This window comes from Pristiophorus japonicus, chromosome 6 (assembly GCF_044704955.1).
Source record: "Pristiophorus japonicus isolate sPriJap1 chromosome 6, sPriJap1.hap1, whole genome shotgun sequence".
NCBI lineage: Eukaryota > Metazoa > Chordata > Chondrichthyes > Pristiophoridae > Pristiophorus > Pristiophorus japonicus.
The window spans coordinates 145,265,530-145,286,223 of NC_091982.1; the positions used below are offsets into that span (position 1 = coordinate 145,265,530).

The 20,694-nt window shown below is 48.0% G+C and overlaps 1 protein-coding gene across 1 annotated transcript in view; it reads left to right on the forward strand.

Moving 5' to 3' along the window:
• Positions 1-20,694, forward strand: part of LOC139265812 (unconventional myosin-VIIa-like) — a 440,714-nt gene that overhangs the window by 209,168 nt on the left and 210,852 nt on the right. The window contains exons 30-34 of the mRNA XM_070883263.1: positions 7,625-7,852; positions 11,663-11,827; positions 14,093-14,210; positions 15,313-15,439; positions 19,269-19,438. Of these exons, the coding sequence (XP_070739364.1) occupies positions 7,625-7,852; positions 11,663-11,827; positions 14,093-14,210; positions 15,313-15,439; positions 19,269-19,438 (808 nt within the window). The remainder of the gene's footprint in view (positions 1-7,624; positions 7,853-11,662; positions 11,828-14,092; positions 14,211-15,312; positions 15,440-19,268; positions 19,439-20,694) is intronic.

Here is a 20,694-nt window from a genome sequence, read left to right on the forward strand (position 1 = left end):
TTTGCCTGTTGGTATCAGAATTGGAAGCATCTTCCCTGGATCAGTCACTCCCACATTGACGGCTTCTCTTAGTCAGCAACATGTCATTAGAATGTAGGGCCTGGAGTAATCTAACAACAGAAGGTTATGGACTGGATTTTCAGCTTTGCTGATTTTGGGGCGGTAATGGCGGTGGGGCGGTAAAGTTTGCGCCCGGGAACAGTTTACGCCTCAGTCAGCAAAATTCAGCTAGGCCCTGAGTGTGGGGCGGGGCACCTCTCTCGGCGCTAGGCCGGCTGAGCAGGGGAAAATCCCCAGCTAAACAGCCGGCCCGGGAGCACTCCGAGAGAGGCCTGGGGAGAAAAAAACCCCACCAAAAACATTCCTAATAAATAACTCACGCCACCACAACATAAATCGCAAAGAAAAGAAAATAACAAACAATCACACTTACCTGAGATGGACATTACTTACCTCTCTGCAGCCGCTACAGCTCGGTCCGTCCGCTTTCACAGGCTGTCCCAGAAAGGGGCGCTCTACGGGGCACTCTACGGGGCGGGCGGGAGCCAGAAATCGAACCGGTGTCGCAACCAGGAGCGTTGCACACCGGCTCACCTCTCCCGGGCAGTAATGCTCCGCGCCCCGTCAGAACCGGCCCCGAAAGTCACAGCGGGGCACCCGGAAGTCCTTACCGCCGTCATTGCCGCCCCTCCAGAGCGCTAGCAGATGTGGCAGAAACCTGAAAATCCAACCCAATATTTTATAATCCAGTGTAATGGTCACACCCTCAGGCTGGAAAACCCTGCCTTAAAGTACAGCAATTAGAATGCCTCATTGCTAAAACTCCCCTCAATAAGCTATTTTCCTCTTCTTGTTAATGCCTTCGTCCCAATAGCAACCTTTCCTAAATATGGGAGGCTGTTCTTGCACCTCACACTTCTGGGCAGGATCCAAAAAGAGGTGGTTACTCGGTAGGCAATTCCTCTCTCACTTCCCCTCATCCCAACCTCTCTACATTGCAACATTTAGACTGTCGGAGATGCTGCCTTTCGAATGTGAAGTTAAATCTGAGGCCCCGTCTGCCCTTTCAGGTGGAAGTAAAAGATCCCATGGCTCTATTGGAAGAAGTTCTTCCTGGTGTACGGGCCAATATTTATCCCTCAACCAGCATCACTAAAACAGATGATCTGGTTATGTATTTAATTGTCTGTGGGAGCTTGCTGTGCGCAAATTGGCTGCTGTGTTTCCTACATTACAACAATGACTACAGTCCAAAAGTATTTCACTGGCTGTAAAATGCTTGGAGACACCCTGAAGTTGTGAAAGGAGTTAGGGAAATGGAAGTCCTTTCGTAACCTTTATTTTTGGTGATTGTTCATCTGAACTTTCTTCTCTTATTCCTCCTAAACTCCAACTATCTGTCCTACCTGCTCTTGCTCCTCCCTACATCCTCAATGTGTTGAAATCCAGACTCATCACACTGTGTCCAGCTCTAAATCATTCATTCCCAGGGCTCATGGGGGTTCATGTGCATAGATCTTTGAAGGTGGCAGGACATACTGAGAGAGTAGTTAGCAAAGCATATGGGATCCTGGGCTTCAGAAATAGAGGCATTCAATACAACAGCAGGGAGTTAAGGTGAACCTTTATAAAGCTCTGGTTAGGCCACAACTGGAATATTGCATCCAGTTTTGGTCTCCACACTTTGGGAAGGATGTAAATGAGAGGGTGCAGAGGAAACCCATCAGAATGGTTCCAGGGATAAGGATTTTAGCTATAAGGTTAGGTTGGAGAAGCTGAGGTTGTTCTCCTTGGAGCAAAGGAGGTTGAGGGGAGATTTGATAGAGGTGTTCAAGATCATGAAGGATTTGGATAAGGTAGACAAAGAAAGGCTGTTCCCATTAGCTGATGGTACAAGGACGAGGGGACACAGATTTAAGGTTTTGGGCAAAAGATACAGGGGGGATGTGAGGAAGAATTTTTTTACGCAGCGAGTGGTAACGACCTGGAACTCGCTGCCTATGAGGGTGGTGGAAGCGGAGGCGATCAATGATTTCAAAGGGATAGGCACTTGAGGGAAATAAACTTACTGGGCTACGGGGATGGAGCGGGGGAATGGGACTGAGCTGATTGCTCTACAGAGAGCCTGCATAGACGCGATGGGCCAAATGGCCACCTTCTGTGCCGTATTGGCTCGATGATTCTTCACCACCTCAGTCTGTCCTTCCTCCAATGATCGTCTAGTTTTTAAAATCCAGGTTTGGCATCACATGACTGCTGATGCTGGACGACCTCTCCAACTCCTTTCGACCCTGGTTGTACCTGGCACTATGGGCATTGGGCCTAGGTGTCCATAAGAACATAAGAAATAGGAGCAGGAGTAGGCCATTTATCCCCTCGAGCCTGCTCCGCCATTCAATAAAATCATGGCTGATCTGATCTTGGACTCAGGTCCACTTTCCTGCCCGCTCCCCATAATCCTTTACTCCCTTATCATTCAAAAATCTGTCTATCGCCGTCTTAAATATATTCAATGACCCAGCCTCCACCCAGCTGGGGCAGAGAATTCCATAGCTCTGAGAGAAGAAATTTCTCATCATCCTTATTCTAAGACCATGTCCCCTAGTTTTAGTTTCCCCATGAGTGGAAATATCCTCTCTGCATCCACCTTGTCGAGCCCCCTTATTATATATGTTTCAATACGATCACCTCCCATTCTTCTGAACTCCAATGTGTATAGGTCCAACCTACTCAACCTATCCTCAAATGTCAACCCCCCCTCATCTCTGGAATCAACCAAGTGAACCTTCTATGAACAGCCTCCAATGCAAGTATATCCTTCCTTAAATACGGAGACCAAAACTGTACACAGTACTCCAGGTGTGGCCTCAACAATACCCTGTACAGTGTAGCTTACTTCTCTGCTTTTATACTCTATCCCCCTTGCAATAAAGACCAACATTCCATTTGCCTTCCTGATTACTTGTTGTACCTGCATACTAACTTTTTGTGTTTTATGCACAAGGACCTACGGGTCTATCTGCGGCACTTTGCAATTTTTCTCCATTTAAATTATAATTTGCTTCCCTACTTTTTCTGCTAAACTGGATAACCTCACATTTTACCACATTATATTCCATCTGCCAAATTTTTGCCCACTCACTTAGCCTGTCTATGTCCCTTTGCAGATTTTTTGTGTCCCCCTCACAATTTGCTTTCCCACCCATCTATGTATCATCAGCAAACTTGGCTACATTACACTCAGTCCCTTCATCCAAATCATTAATATAGATTGTAAATAGTTGAGGACCCAGCACTGATCCCTGTGGCACTCCACTAGTTACTGTTTGCCAACCGGAAAATGATCCATTAATCCCGACTCTGTTTTCTGTTAGTCAGCCACTACTCTATCCATGCTAATATATTACCCCCAATCCTGTGAGCTTTTATCTTGTGTAGTAACCTCTTATGTGGCACCTTATCGAATGCCTTTTGGAAATCCAAATACACCACATCCACTGGTTCCCCCTTATCCACCCTGCTCGTTACATCCAGCAAATTTGTCAAACATGATTTCCCTTTCATAAAACCATGCTGACTCTGCTTGATTGAATCATGCTTTTCCAAATGTCCCACTACTGCTTCCTTAATAATGGACTCCAGCATTTTCCCAACGACAGATGTTAGGCTAACTGATTTATAGTTTCCTGCTTTTTGTCTGCTTCCTTTTTTACATTTGCAATTTTCCAATTCGCTGGGACCTCCCCAGAATCCAGGGAATTTTGGTGAATTACAACCAATGCATCCACTATCTCTGCAGCCATTTCTCTTAAGACCCGAGGATGTAAGCCATCAGGTCCAGGGGACGTGTCTGCCTCCCTCCCTGTAGCCCCTTGATTATCCACTATTGGGATGTTTTTAGTGTCTTCTACCGTAAAGACCGATACAAAATATTTGTTCAACGTCTCTGCCGTTTCCCTGCTCTCCATTATTAATTCCCCAGTCTCATCCTCCAGGGGACCAACATTCACTTTATCCACTCTCTTTCTTGTTATGTACCTGTAGAAACTCTTACTATCTGTTTATATTTTGTGCTAGTTTACTTTCATAATCTATCTTCCCTCTCAATCATTTTATTAGTCGTTCTCTGCTGGCTTTTAAAAATGTCCTAATCCTTTGACCTTCCACTAGTCTTGGCCACATTGTATGCCTTTGTTTTCAATTTGATACCCTCCCTTATTTTCTTAGTTAGCCATGGATGGGTATCCCTTCTTTTACATAGAAACATAGAAAATAGGTGCAGGAGTAGGCCATTCGGCCCTTCGAGCCTGCACCACCATTCAATAAGATCATGGCTGATCATTCACCTCAGTACCCCTTTCCTGCTTTCCCTTGATCCCTTTAGCCATAAGGGCCATATCTAACTCCCTCTTGAATATATCCAGTGAACTGGCATCAACAACTCTCTGCGGCAGGGAATTCCACAGGTTAACAACTCTCTGAGTGAAGAAGTTTCTCCTCATCTCAGTCCTAAATGGCCTACCCCTTATCCTAAGACTGTGTCCCCTGGTTCTGGACTTCCCCAACATCGGGAACATTCTTCCCGCATCTAACCTGTCCCGTCCCGTCAGAATCTTATATGTTTCTATGAGATCCCCTCTCATCCTTCTAAACTCCAGTGTATAAAGGCCCAGTTGATCCAGTCTCTCCTCATATGACAGCCCAGCCATCCCTGGAATCAGTCTGGTGAACCTTCGCTGCACTCCCTCAATAGCAAGAACGTCCTTCCTCAGATTAGGAGACCAAAACTGATCACAATATTCCAGGTGAGGCCTCACCAAGGCCCTGTACAACTGCAGTAAGACCTCCCTGCTCCTATACTCAAAACCCCTAGCTATGAAGGCCAACATACCATTTGCCTTCTTCACCGCCTGCTGTACCTGTCTGCCAACTTTCAATGACTGATGAACCATGACACCCAGGTCTCGTTGCACCTCCCCTTTTCCTAATCTGCTGCCATTCAGATAATATTGTCTTCGCGTTTTTGCCCCCAAAGTGGATAACCTCACATTTATCCACATTATACTGCATTTGCCATGCATTTGCCCACTCACCTAACCTGTCCAAGTCACCCTGCAGCCTCTTAGCATCCTCCTCACAGCTCACACCGCCACCCAGCTTAGTGTCATCCGCAAACTTGGAGATATTACACTCAATTCCTTCATCCAAATCATTGATGTATATTGTAAAGAGCTGGGGTCCCAGCACTGAGCCCTGCGGCACCCCACTAGTCACTGCCTGCCATTCTGAAAAGTACCCGTTTATCCCGACTCTCTGCTTCCTGTCTGCCAACCAGTTCCCTATCCACATCAGTGCTTTAATTTTGCACACCAATCTCTTGTGCGGGACCATGTCAAAAGCCTTTTGAAAGTCCAAATACACCACATCCACTGGTTCTCCCTTGTCCACTCTACTAGTTACATCCTCAAAAAATTCCAGAAGATTTGTCAAGCATGATTTCCCCTTCATAAATCCATGCTGACAGTATTTCCTTCTTATTGATATATTTTTGTTGCGAGTTATGAAATATTTCCTTAAATGTCTACCACTGCTCATCAACCGTCCCATACTTTAGTCTATTATCCCAGTCTACTTTTGCCAACTCTGCCCTCATACCTTTGTAGGCTCCTTTATTTAAGCTTAGGTCACTGGTTTGAGAACTAACTTTCTCACCCTCCAACTAAATTTGAAATTCAACCATATTAGGGTCACTCATTCCTAGAGGATCTTTTACTACGAGATCATTTATTACACCTTATTACACAGTACCAGATCTAAGGTCGCCTTCCCTGGTTGGTTCCGCAACGTACTGTTCAAGGAAACTATCCCAGATACACTCTGAACTCTTCCTCTAGGCTACCCTGGCCAATTTGCTTTGTCCAATCACTCTGAAGGTTAAAATTACCCATGATTATTGCTGTTCCTTTTTTTACAAGCCTCCATTATTTCTTGATTTATACTCCGTCCAGCAGTGTAGCTACTGTTAGGGGGCCGATAGACTACGTGCACCAGCGACTTCTTCCCCTTATTATTTCTTATCTCCACCCAAACTGATGCAACATTTTGATCCTCTGAGCCAATATCATTTCTCACTAACGCACTGATCTCATCCTTTATTAACAATGCTACCCCACCTCCTTTTCTGTCCCTCCAAATTGTCAAATACCCCTGAATATTTAGTTCTCAGTCCTGGTCACCTTGCAATCACGTCTCTGTAATGGCTATCAGATCATACCCATTTGTATCTATTTGTGCCATCAACTCACCTATTCTGTTACAAAGAGCTTTTAAATTTCTTTTTTTACCCTTTTTTCCTGTTTGTTTCCTCTGCCCTTCAAACTCACTTTCTACATTTTTGCTTTCTAATTCCAGCTTTACTCCCCTCCCTACTGAATCTATTCTCTGGTTCCCATCCCCCTGCCAATCTAGTTTAAACCCTCCCCAACAGCACTAGCAACCCCCCACGAGGATATTGGTCCCGGCTCTGTTGAGGTGCAACCTGTCCGGCTTGTACGGGTCACACCTCCCCCAGAAGCGGTCCCAATGCCTCAGGTCCCGCCTGCACCATCTCTCCAGCCATGCATTCATCTGCTCTATCCTCCTGTTTCTGTACTCACTAGCTCGTGGTACCGGGAGTAATCCGGAGATTACTATCTTTGAGGTCCTGCTTTTTAATCTCTCTCCTAGTTCCCTAAACTCTGGCCAATTTTAATAATTGCGGATTTGACAGAATGTGAAAGAGATCATGCTCGAATTTTATAAATCACTGGTTAGGCCTCAGCTGGAGTATTGTGGACCATTCTGGGCACCACACTCCAGGAAAGATCTCAAGACCTTAGAAAGGGTACAGAGGAGGTTTACCGGGATGTTACCAGGGATGAGGAACTTCATGTATAAGGAGAGGTTGGAAAAGTTAGGACTGTTCTCCTTGGAACAGAGAAGGTTAAGCGGTGACCTAATAGAGGTTTTCAAGTTGATCGAAGGTTTTGAGAGAGTAAATAGAGAATAACTATTCCCTCTGGCGAGTGGGACAATAACTAGGGTCATAGATTCATATTCATTGGCAATAGATCTAGAGGGGAGATGAGGAGAAATGTTTTCACTCAGAATTGTCAGGATCTTGAATGCTCTCCCTGAAAAGCTGGTGGAAGATGATTCCATAAATAATTTGAAAAGGGAGTTGGACAGGGTCTGGAGGATGAGGAACTCGCAGGGTTACGGACATAAAGTAGGGATGTGGGACTAAGCACAACTGCTCTTTCACAGAGCCAGCACAGGCCCGACGGGCCGAATGACCTCCTTGTGTGCTGTATCACTGTAATCTCTTTCAGCCCCACAACCCCTGAGATGTCTGCACTCCTCTAATTCTACCCTCTTGACCATCCCTGATTACAGTCGCTCAACCATCGGTGGCCGTGCCTGGGCCCCAAGCTTTGGAATTCCCTCCCTAAACACTCCTGTGAAGCGCCTTGGGACATTTCGCTACGTTAAAGGCGCTGTATAAATACAAGTTGTTGTGGTTTCTCTGACCGTGAGTCGAGCTGTCGGTGGTTGGCCTCTCATTGCCGTCTCTTCCCCCTGCTAGGTCTCCTCTCTCGGGAGTGGCAAGGACCATGTGATGGATGGCATCTCCCAGTGTGAGCAGTATGTGAAGGCACAGGGCGGGCAGGAGAGGCACGCGGCCTGGCGCCTGTTTCTCCGCAAGGAAATCTTCACACCTTGGCACGACTGCAGCCAGGACCCCATCAGCACAGATCTCATCTACAAACAGATCATTCGAGGCATTCGATTTGGGGAATATCAGTGTGAAAAGGTAGGGCAGTGCGACCTGTCTATCAAGCATTTGTGATAATTACGTATTGTAGAATTAGTATTTCAGCGTGAACTGAATGGGCCAGAAATTCCTCTTGCCCGTACAAATGTCCTCGCTCCCAATTTGTCTAGGATCTGGCTAGCTCCAGCTTGACAAATCAGAAAAGCTGGTTTTCAGTGCATGCCTTCCCGGGTCCTTGGAAACTTTGTACAAACCCGGGACATCGGAACTTTTGAGCCATTATTTATAGGCATGTAACTGTTGCATGTACAGTAGAGCGTCCGAAATCCGGAGTTCCAAAAACCGGAATGTTCCGGATACCGGACACTATGCAGATCGCACGAGTCGATGTTCGCAATCTGGAAATCTGTTCTCCAAACCCGACGTTTTTTTCACAACAGTGATATAAACAGCATAAAATGAAAGTAGTAAAATTTCAGAAATGGATATTTGATATTCTGATCAGTATTCAGTAAGTAATCCTCCCAGCCCCCCCCCAAAAATTGCAAACAATAAAAAATCACAAAACATTCGCAAGACACTTAATTGCCGAATCGCTGCAAAAGAATTAAAAAATAAAAACTTTAACTTACCATTTTTGCAGGTCCTCACACCTACCGCTGTTCCAAGGGCTACAACGCAGCTTTTTCCTGGGTGATATTTTTGTCCTAACTACGGGTGCGCTGTGAGCCAAATTTTTGGCGAAATCACTATTTCGAATCTTGCACACCGGCGGTCCTCTCCCCAGCGGTACTTAAAATCCGTAGGCGCAAGACTTCTCCGAATTTCCCGATGGCGAAATATCGCAAAAGAAACGGGCGCAAGGTTTTTAGCCCGCAGTGCGTGGCTGACTGGTGCCAGCCCTGGATGCAGTCCTGCCAGATCACACCAGGTGCCCGTGCGGTCAATACAGAGCGATAGTAATCCAAAACAAGGTTCAACACAATAAAACACATTTTTTTTTGAATCACCCCTAAAGCCGCTATCCCTGTCTCCGAAGTCCGGGAATACCCGAAACTCGGTCCAGGTGTTTCCGGATTCGGGACGTCGGATTTCGTCTCCGAAATCCAGAAAAACCCGAAAACCGGAATGGCCTCGGTCCCAAGGTTTCCGGATTTTGAGGTTGTACTTGTATTAAAGACGCTGATCATGTTCTTCAATTATAATAAATTTTTTCCACAATTTTCTTTCTCCTTCCCCACTCCCCTGACGGGTCTCACTCTTACTCAGGTACAGACAAGCCTCAGGTACCGGCCCCAGTGGGCATTCTTCATTTTGTGAGCCTGGACAGTGATATTCCACTGTGGAGGGCATCACAGCTGGCCTGAGCACTTTCCAACGAGAGTCACTGGATAGTGATCGGGAATAGGAACCCTGCTTCCCGTTTTCATCTAGATTTAGCTCGACGCCAAACTGGCCCGAGCCCTGGGAAGCGCTTTGAATATATTTAAGGTGGAGATAGAGAGAGCTTTGAAGGATAAGGGAGAGAAGGGGTTATGGATAGCGCAGCTGAGCCTAAGGCCAGATCAGCCATCATCATCATAGGCAGCCCCTCGGAATCAAGGAAGCCATGATTTGTTGAATGGTGGAGCAGGCTCGAGGGGCTAGATGGCCTACTCCTGTTCCTAATTCTTATGTTCTTATGTTTTTATGTTCTTGCTTCCACTCTTAAAATCTGTTCTTAGGGTGGCTGAACAGTCCAATACGAGAACCATAGCCCCTGTCACAGGTGGGACAGATAGTTGTTGAGAGAAGGGGTGGATGGGACTAGTTTGCCTCATGCTCTTTCCGCTGCCTGCGCTTGATTTCTGCATGCTCTCGGCGATGAGTCTCGAGGTGCTCAACGGTCTTTGGCCAGGGACTCCCAAATGTCGGTGGAGATGTTGCACTTTATCAGGGAGGCTTTGAGGGTGTCCTTGTAATGTTTCCTCTGCCCACCTTTGGCTCGTTTGCCGTGAAGGAGTTCTGAATAGAGCGTTTGCTTTGGGAGTCTCATGTCTGGCATGCGAACTATGTGGCCTGCCCTGCGGAGCTGATCAAGTGTGGTCAGTGCTTCAATGCTGGGGATGTTGGCCTGGTTGAGGAGGCCAATGTTGGTGCGTCTGTCCTCCCAGGGGATTTGTAGGATCTTGCGGAGACATCATTGGTGGTATCTCTCCAGCGACTTGAGGTGTCTACTGTACATGGTCCATGTCTCTGAGCCATACAGGAGGGCGGGTATTATTACAGCCCTGTAGACCATGAGTTTGGTGGTAGATTTGAGGGCCTGGTCTTCAAACATTCTTTTCCTCAGGCGGCCGAAGGCTGCACTGATGCATTGGAGGCGGTGTTGAATCTTGCTGCCAAAACCCGGTCCAGGGGTTTCCGGATTAGGGACGCTGGATTTCGTCTCCGAAATCCAGAAAAACTCAAAAAGCGGAATGACCTCGGTCCCGAGGTTTCCCGATTTCGGAGGTTGTACTTGTATTAAAGATGCTGATCATGTTCTTCAATTGTAATTATTTTTTTCCACAATTTCCTTTCTCCTTCCCCACTCCCATGATGAGTCTCAGTCTTGCTGAGGTACAGACAGGCCTCAGACACTGGCCCCAGTGGGCCTTCTTCATCTTGTGAGCCTGGACAGTGATATTCCACTGTGGAGAGCATCACAGCAGGCCCTGAGCACTTGCCATCAAGGGTCACTGGATAGTGATCAGGAATAGGAACCCTGCTTATCTTTCACTCCTCCCGTTTTCATCTAGATTTAGCTCGACGCGAAACTGGCCCGAGCCCTGGGAAGCGCTTTGAATATATTTAAGGTGGAGGTAGACAGATTTTTGAGCGATAAGCGAGTCAAGGGTTATGGGGAGTGGGCAAGAAAGTGCAGCTGAGCCCAAGGTCAGATCAGCCATGATCTTATTGAATGACGGGGCAGGCTCGAGGGGCTAAATGGCCTACCCCTGCTCTTATTTCTTAAGTTCTTATGTTCTAAGCGCTGCCCCAAGCTCTATGAAGTGATGTCCCGGTTTGTCCCTTTGAGGGCTTATTTCCATTGGTGGAGGGGTCTACTACGAGGGGGTATCGGTTTAAGGTGGTTGGTGGAAGGTTTAGAGGGGATTTAAGGGGGGAGCTTCTTTACACAGAGGGTTGTGAGGATCTGGAACTCGCTGCCTGGAAGAGTGGTGGATGCAGAAACCCTCACCACTTTTAAGAGATGGTTGGATGGGCACTTAAAGTGGCGTATCCTGCAGGGTTACAGACCTAGAGCTGGTAATTGGGGTTAGATTGGATGACCTTTTGTTGGTCGGCGCAGATATAATGTTAAGTACTGCAGGGAATAGAATACGGCCAGGGTAATCTCCTGGACTAGTTTTGATTGCCTGGATAGGTCGGTGAGGAATTTTTCCAGATTTTGTTTCCCCAGTTGGCCAGGGTTTTTATCTGGTTTTTGCCTCTCCCAGGAGATCACATGGCTCCGGTTGGGGTAGAGTGTAGAATATTTCAGTATAAGGGGTGTCGCAGTTGTGTGGGGCGGACTGGTTGGGCTGGGTGCTCTTTACCTTTCCGCCATTGTTCATTGTTCGTAGGTTTATATGTAACCTTTAGGGCTGCTGACCGAGGGCCATGTGGCTCTTTGTCGGCCGGTGCGGACACGATGGGCCGAAATGGCCTCCTTCTGCGCTCTAAATTTCTATGTTTCTATGTCCTGGTCTCAGTGTGGGGCTGCCCCAGTTCTCGGGACAGCTGACCCACGGTCAGGGTAGGGGGGTGCTCTGTGGGTACCAGGGTATTCCCCAAGTGGGTTAACCGTTGTCGCTACAAACCCTGCAGGGGGAAGAGCTGGTGGAAATCGCCGCGAAACATTACTACGTCACATACGGAGCAGACGTGGACTCTGAGAAAGGACTGAAGCTCGTGCACACCTGCATCTCCAAGAAACTCTTACGGAGTAAACCGCCGGAGATATGGTGCCAACAGATCGTGGCAAAAGTCAAGGTATGAGAGTAACCCTACTGGGCAAAGAGATTTAACCTGGGGAGTGAAACCAGGATAAATGTGAAACATAGAAACAGAGAAAATAGCTGCAGGAGCAGGCCATTCGGCCCTTCGAGCCATCATTCAATATGATCATGGCTGATCATTCAACCTCAGTACCCCACCCCAGCTTTCTCTCCATACCCCTTGATCCCTTTAGCCATAAGGGCCACATCTAACTCCCTTTTGAATATGTCCAACAAACTGGACTCAACAACTTTCTGTGGTAGAGAATTCCACAGGTTCACAACTCTCTGGGTGAAAAAGTTTCTCCTCATCTCAGTCCTGAATGGCTTACCCCTTATCCTTAGACTGTGACCCCTGATTCTGGACTTCCCCAACATCGGGAACATTCTTCCTGCATCTAACCTGTCCAGTCCCGTCAGAACTTTATATGTTTCTATGAGATCCCCTCTCATTCTTCTAAATTCCAGTGAGTATAAGCCTAGTCAATCCAATCTTTTTTCATATGTCAGTCCTACCATCCTGGGAATCAGTCTGGTGAACCTTCGCTGCACTCCCTCACTAGCAAGAATGTCCTTCCTCAGATTAGGAGACCAAAACTGCACACAATACTCAAGGTGTGGTCTCACTAAGGCCCTGTACAACCTGCAGCAAGGCCTCCCTGCTCCTATACTCAAATCCCCTCAAATCCCTCCAGCATGCCATTGACACACAGTTGAGCGTTTTCGAGGCGCTCCTAGGTGTCCAGAGCCTCTTGCATTGGCAAATCAGGGGCCCAATGTCTGCTTCAGGCCCCTTTGTAAAATTTGACTGTGAATGGCTGCAGTGTGTGCTGTGCAGGCTACAGTCAGGTCTTCAGGGGCTCAGCGGCCAAACCGACCAATGGGAATTTTATTTTATTCATTCCTGGGGGACGTGGTCATCACTGGCAAGGCCAGCATTTATTGCCCATCCCTAATTGCCCTTGGGAAGGTGGTGGTGAGCCGCCTTCTTGAACCGCTGCAGTCCGTGTGGTGAAAGTGCTCCCACAGTGCTGTTAGGGAGGAAGTTCCAGGATTTTGACCCAGTGACGATGAAGGAATGTCGATATATTTCCAAGTCAGGATGGTGTGTGACTTTGAGGGGAACTTGGAGGTGGTGGTGTTCCCATGCGCCTGCTGCCCTTGTCCTTCTAGGTGGTAGAGGTCGCGGGTTTGGGAGGTGCTGCCGAAGAAGCCTTGGCGAGTTGCTGCAGTGCATCTTGTGGATGGTACACACTGCAGCCATGGTGCGCCGGTGGAGGAGGGAGTGAATGTTTAAGGTGGTGGATGGGGTGCCAACCAAGCGGGCTGTTTTGTCCTGGATGGTGTCGAGTTTCTTGATTGTTCTTGGAGCTGCACTGGACTGCTGAAGGCTGCGTCCCATAAGGTAGGTGCTTACCATATTGTAGAGCCAAGTGACGCAGGAATGGCCCCCCCATACCCCGACCTATGCCTCACCCGCCGCGACCAGCGAGCTGCTTCTGGAGATGCGACTCACGCCCGCGGCTCGCTGGTAATATGAAAATAACATAATAACATAAGAAATAGGAGCAGGAGTAGGCTATATGGCCTCGAGCCTGCTCCACCATTTAATAAGATCATGGCTGATCTGATCATGGACTCAGCTCCACTTCCCTGCCCGCTCTCCATAACCCCTTATCCCCTTATCGGTTAAGAAACTGTCTATCTTTGTCTTGAATTTATTCCATGTCCCAGCCTCCACAGCTCTCTGAGGCAGCGAATTCCACAGATTTACAACCCTCTGAGAGAAGAAATTCCTCCTCATCTCAGTTTTAAATGGGCAGCTCCTTATTCTAAGGTCATGCCCTCTAGTTCTAGACTCCCCCATCAGTGGAAACATCCTCTCTGCATCCACCTTGTCAAGCCCCCTCATAATCTTATACGTTTCGATAAGATCACCTCTCATTCTTCTGAATTCCAATGAGTAGAGGCCCAACCTACTCAACCTTTCCTCATAAGTCAACCCCCTCATCTCCGGGCGGACCAATTTGCCGTTGTCCTACCTCTGGTCATATTAGGCGCCTGCACCATGGATAACTGCACAATCACCCCCGCCCCCGCCACCCCCCCGCTGCCCTACCCCAACCCCCAATTCAGGCACCAGCCAAATCAGTTTGTTTTGCTGCCTAGTGTTGCGATTACCTGCGCTGTGTGTGTGTGTGTGTGTGTGTGTAAGACTGTCTCACTGAATCATTACTGATCTCTTGACTTTTTGTTAAAGAATTTGTTTGTCACTGAGAAGCCCGACACACTCACTCTCAAGGAACAGCTGGTCGATTTCGCTCGCATGAAGTGGCCACTCCTCTTTTCCAGATTTTTTGAAGCTGCAAAATTTTCAGGTACTGTGTGCGAGTGTGTGTGTGTGTGTGTGTGTGTGTGAGTGTATGTGTGTGAGTGTATGTGTGTGAGTGTGTGTGTGTGTGTGTATGTGTGTGAGCGTGTGTGTGTGTGTGTGTGTGAGTGTGTAAGTGTGTGCATGTGAGTGTGTGTGTGTGAATGTGTGAGTGTGTGTGAGTGTGTGTGTGAGTGAATGAGGGTGCGCACGGGATCAGACAGGGAAGGAAAAGAAAGTGAGCCGTGTTTCTTTCCTTGTTCACTGTCCAGAGCTCCCTGCTGGCTAACACTTGTGTGGCTCCTCAGAGAGGAGAGCATCAGGCTTGACTGTGATGCCCCCGTGGTCAAACAGCATGCAAACCATCACTGTCAAGGCTCACATGAAACATTGCCACGTGGGGGAGACACCGAGGCAGTCTCTACCTGTGGAACCCGTTTCTCTATCTGTGGAGCCCATCTCTCAGTGCGAACGCTGTTGTACGGAGTAAATGGAGGGACAATTGCGGGGTTAAGAATAAAGAAAGACTTGCATTTATATAGCGCCTTTCATGACCACCGGACGTCTCAAGGCATTTTACAGCCAATTAAGTATTTTTGGAGTGTAGTCACTGTTGTAATGTGGGAAACACGGCAGCCAATTTGTGCACAGCAAGCTCCCACAAACAGCAATGTGATAATGACCAGATAATCTGTTTTTGTTATGTTGACTGAGGGATAAATATTGGCCCCAGGACACCGGGGATAACTCCCCTGCTCTTCTTTGAAATAGTGCCATGGGATCTTTTACGTCCACCTGAGAGAGCAGACGGGGCCTCGGTTTAACGTCTCATCCGAAAGACGGCACCTCCGACAGTGCGGCGCTCCCTCAGCACTGCACTGGAGTGTCAGCCTGGATTTATGTGCTCAAGTCCCTGCAGTGGGACTCGAACCCACGAGCTTCTGACTCAGTTGAGAGCATGCTAACCACTGAGCCACAGCTGACACTTTAAAAATGACATTAAAAAAGGAAATTGCTAGTTGCTGCTGTCAGACCATCAGTAGCGGGTCCAATCCCGCTGCAGTCACACTCAGCTTCAACAGTTCACACAAGCGCTTGCTCTCTTCCAGGACCCACCTTACCAAAGAACCAGCTAGTGGTGGCGATTAACTGGGTCGGAGTCAGCTTTCTCGACAAGAATGAAAAACTCCTCTTGAAACGGTCCTTCCCGGAAATTACCGGAATAAACACAAACAGGTCAGAGGTCAGACGGAGCTTGTGTCCGCCATGTTTCACTCCACCCAACCCCTGCAAATCTTACCGTCTCTACATTTCAGCACTGTGCTCTCTTCCTCCACTCTCCTGACTCCCTCCCCCCGCTGTCTGTGGTAAAATCTTCAGTCATCGCACCCCTGAACCCTGGAATTCCCTTCCTGAATCCCTCCCCTCAAAACATAAGAACATAAGAAATAGGAGCAGGAGTAGGCCATATGGCCCCTCGAGCCTGCTCCGCCATTTAATACGATCATGGCTGATCCGATCATGGACTCAGGTCCACTTCCCTGCCCGCTCCCCATAACCCCTTAATCCCTTATCGGTTAAGAAACTGTCTATCTCTGTCTTAAATTTATTCAATGTCCCAGTTTCCACAGCTCTCTGAGGCAGCGAATTCCACAGATTTACAACCCTCTAAGAAAATAAATGTCTCCTCATTTCAGTTTTAAATGGGCAACCCCTTATTCTAAGATCATGCTCCCTAGTTCTAGTCTCCCCATCAGTGGAAACATCCTCCCTGCATCTACCTTGTCAAGCCCCCTCATAATCTTATACATTTCGAAAAGATCACCTCTCATTCTTCTGAATTCCAATGAGTAGAGGCCCAACCTCCTCAACCTTTCCTCATAAATCAACCCCCTCATCTCCGGAATCAACCTAGTGAACCTTCTCTGAACTGCCTCCAAAGCAAGTATATCCTTTTGTAAATATGGAAACCAAAACTGCACGCAGTATTCCAGGTGTTGCCTCACCAATACCTTGTATAGCTGTAGCAAGACTTCCCTGCTTTTATACTCCATCCCCTTTGCAATAAAGGCCACGATTCCATTGGCCATCCTGATCATTTGCTGTACCTGCATACTACAAGTGACCTCCCCTCATCTTACAGGTCAGTCTGGGTGTGCGTAGACATCTGTCTGGGCTTGTTTTGGGGAAAACCAGGGTGGGTTGCAGTTATGGGAGAGTTGGTGGTGTGGGTAAAGGTCAGCCGGGCCCAGTGTTTGGCCAGAGGTCATTGACCTGTACAGCCAGTACCTGGACTGGCTCTGAAAGTTTACCTCATACGAACTGGTCAATGTGCAACGGAATTGAATGGAACCAAGAACAAACGTTTTGGAAAGCCTATTTTTTTCAGGAGAACTTTGGATAGCATCGGAAACACAGACACAGCCATGATGTTTTTTTTTAATTCATGTTGGGTGCTAGTGCAGGTAAAGCATAGAAGACAGATATGACGCAGCGATTAGCCTCGAGAATATCACTAATTATTTACAACCATAGTAAGTTGTTATACTGCAGTATAAGGCTGTGGCACAGTAGTCGGCAGTGGAGGAGAATATTGATTGAGCATGTAGAGCCTCATCGAAAGGTCAGGGAGTATAAGGAACATCGAACCCTCACAGAGGATGGCGTCGGTGGCTTTGAGCTGGTGAGCTCAGTGCCGAGGGGGGGTTGGTAACTCGATTGGAGGGATTGAAACTGTAGTGAGGCAGGTGGGTGCGTAATTCCACCTCGGAGAAAAGCTGCAGGCGTGACCCGAAGTGGCAGTCCACAAGGACGGTGGCACCACGAGATAAGTGGGAGGTTGATGATGGAGGTTTGAAAGGACTAGGAACAAAGCTTGAGGTTAGGGACAGGGTGGTAATGTTGGCAAGCATGGTGCCAGGTGGGTAAGTTGGGGGGTCATGAGCTGGACTAGAAGCAGGGTGGAGAGAACAGGTGGGGGGCCTCATGGAGGGAAAACACGATAGGGCCGAAATTGATCAACTCACCGCCCACTGCCGCCGACATTCCTCCTGCAGATCCGCCCAGTGTCACTTTGGAGGTGGTCTGGAGCGGGCAGGAGGGGAGAGCCGCAACTGACGCAACTGAGCTCCCGCCCACCGAGCTCCCAGATTCCTGCGGGCGGGAGTCGGCGGGACTCGGCGGCAGAACGGGGTTGGACCGCTGGCTGCAGGCTACTCTGTCCCAATGGTGAGTCTGAAGAACCTGAAAAAAAGGTAAGTGAACATTTAAAAAAAACATTTCAACGGCGACTTACCTGGATGGGGTCTCCTGAAGGTCTTCCGGTAGTTTTTTTTATTTTTTACTGATGATTTTTTTTTCAGGTCTTCGATCCTCCGTCAGCCCGACTCCATCCTCGGCGGCACTTGGCGGCAAGCACCTCTGTCGCTGAGAATGAGTACTCCCGCCTGATGCCGCCCAGATTGGCGCCGTACATTGTCCATTTGCCACCTACCGACCTTCGAGGGACGTTGGCGATGAATATCCCGCCCAAAGTACCGTCCGGTACCTTGGCGGCCATTGGCGGCACTTGGGCAGGCGGAGGCCTTGACCAAAACCGTCCCCTCTGTTTCTAGCTGGAGTCAATGTTGATTGAGAAATTGCTACTTCTTGTGGTATGGCTGGCAAATAGCTTTTGTGCTATTATGATGATTGTGGTGGAATCATATAGAATCATAAAATATACGACACAGAAGGAGGCCATTCGGCCCATCGTGCCCACACAGCCGACAAAGAGCTATCCAGCCTAATCCCACTTTCCAGCTCTAGGTCCGTAGCCCTGCAGGTTACAGCACTTCAAGTGCACATCCAAGTACTTTTTAAATGTGCTGAGGGTTTCTGCCTCTACCACCCTTTCAGGCAGTGAGTTCCAAACCCCCACCGCCATCTAGATGTATTTTTTTCCCCTCATCTCCCTTCTAATCCTTCTATTAACTACTTTAAATCCATGCACCCCCCGCCCCTCTCGGTTATTGACCCCTCTGCTAAGGGATGTAGGTCCTTCCTATGCACTCTAGCTACTCTATCTAGGCCCCTCATAATGTTATACACTTCAATTTAATCTCAGCCTCCTCTGTTCCAAAGAAAACAACCCCAACCTCCAATCTTTCCTCATAGCTAAAATTCTCCAGTCCTGGCAACATCCTCGTAAATCTCCTCTGTACCCTCTCGAGTGCAATCACATCATTCCTGTAATGCGGTGACCAGAACTGCATGCAGTACTCCAGCTGTGGCCTAACCAATGTTTTATACAGTTCAAGCATAACTTCCCTGCTCTTGTATGCTATGCCTCGGCTAATACAGGCAAGCATTCCATATGCCTTTTTAACTACCTTATTGACCTTTCCTGCTACTTTTAAGGATCTGTGGGCATATACTTCAAGGTCCCTCTGTTCCTCCACACCTCTCGGTATTCTCCCATTTATTGTGTATTCCTCTGCCTTGTTGCCCCTCCCCAAATGCATTACCTCACACTTATCCGGATCATTTTCCACGTTTCTGCCCAACTGACCAGTCCATCGATATCTTCCTGCAGTCTAAAGCTTTCCTCCTCACTGTCAACCACACGGCCAACTTTTGTATCATCTACAAATGTCCTTATCATGCCTGCTACATTTAAGTCTAAATCATTAATATATACTACAAAAAGCAAGGGACCGAGTACTGAGCCCTGTGGATTCCACTGGAAACAGGCTCCCAGTCGCAAAAACACCCATCAACCATTACCCTTTGCTTTCTGCCACTGAGACAATTTTGGATCCAATTTGCCATTCTCCCTTGGCTTTTACTTTTTTAATTAGCGTGCCATGTGGGACCTTGTCAAAAGCCTTGTTAAAATCCATGTAAACTACATCAAACACACTGCCCTCATCGACCCTCCTGGTTACTTCCTCAAAAAATACAATCAAGTTAGTCAGACGTAACCTTCCCTTAATAAATCCATGGGCGTGCCGAGGGCTTGTGTCGATTGCACTGTTTTGTGCTTGTGGTGTTTATTCTGCCTTCTAACGAATGCTGTCCCATGCAGGGCGGCGAAGCTGTTTGGCCAGAGTGTGACAGTGACCACCCTACAGGGAGAGGAGTACACACTGACATCGGGACACGCTGCCGACATCGCAGATCTGATCGTCATGTTTCTGAATGGCCTGAAGATGAGATCAGAGTACGCGGTAACGCTGCACAACAGTCCCAAACAAGGTACTAGGCAATTTCTAGCCCCTTGTCTGTTCTTTATTACATTACTGTTTGTACTCATGGTCTACAGGGCTGTAGTGATACCTGCCCTGCTGTATGGCTCAGAGACGTGGACCATGTACAGTAGACACCTCAAATTGCTGCAGAAATACCACCAACGATGTCTCTGCAAGATCCTCAAATCCCCTGGGAGGACAGACGCACCAACATCAGTGTCCTCGACCAGGCCAACATCCCCAGCATTGAAGCACTGACCACACTCAAACCACCTCCATTAGGCGGGTCACATTGTTCGCATGCCTGACACAAGACTCCCAAAGCAAGTGCTGTACTCAGAACTCCTTCACGGCAAACCAGCCCAAAGTGGACAGAGAAAACATTTCAAGGACACCCTCAAAGACTCCCTGATAAAATGCAACATCCCCACTGACACCTGGGAGTCCCTGACCAAAGACCGCCCTAAGTGGAGGAAGCGCATCCGGGAGGGCGCTGAGCACCTCAAGTCTCATCGTCGAGAGCATGCAGAAATCAAGTGCAGGCAACGGAAAGAGCGTGCGGCAAACCAGTCCCACCCACCCTTTCCTTCAACGACTATCTGTCCCACCTGTGACAGGGACTGTGGTTCTCGTATTGGACTGTTCAGCCACCTAAGAACTCATTTTTAGAGCGGAAGCAAGTCTTCCTCGATTCCGATGTTTGTGGGAGCTTGCTGTGCGCAAATTGGCTGCAGCGTTTCCTATATTACAACAGTGACTACACTCCAAAAGTACTTCTGCAAAATACTGCGACTGCTGGAAATCTGAATTATAAACAGACAATACTGGAAGCACTCAGCGAGTCAAACAGCATCTGTGGAGAGAGAAACAGAGTTAATGTTTCAGGTCAAAGACCTTTTGTCAGAACCAGGAAAAAGTTAGCGATGTAACAGGCTTTAAGCAAGTACAGAGGCAGGGAAAAGGGGAGGGGAGGCCTGTGATAGAGTGGGAGGCTGGAGAGATTAAATGACGAAAGGTATATCTGCCATGTGTGCCCGTCTCACTCCTGCTCCCACAGTAAGGCGGCAGGATACTCCGCCCAAAAGTAAACCAGCTTTCCAATACTGCTCCATCATCATCATCATCATAGGCAGTCCCTCGGAATCGAGAAAGACTTGCTTCCATTCTTAAAATGAGTCCTTAGGTGGAACAGTCCAATACGAGAACCACAGTCTCTGTCACAGGTGGGACAGATGGTCGTTGAGGGAAAGGGTGGGTGGGACT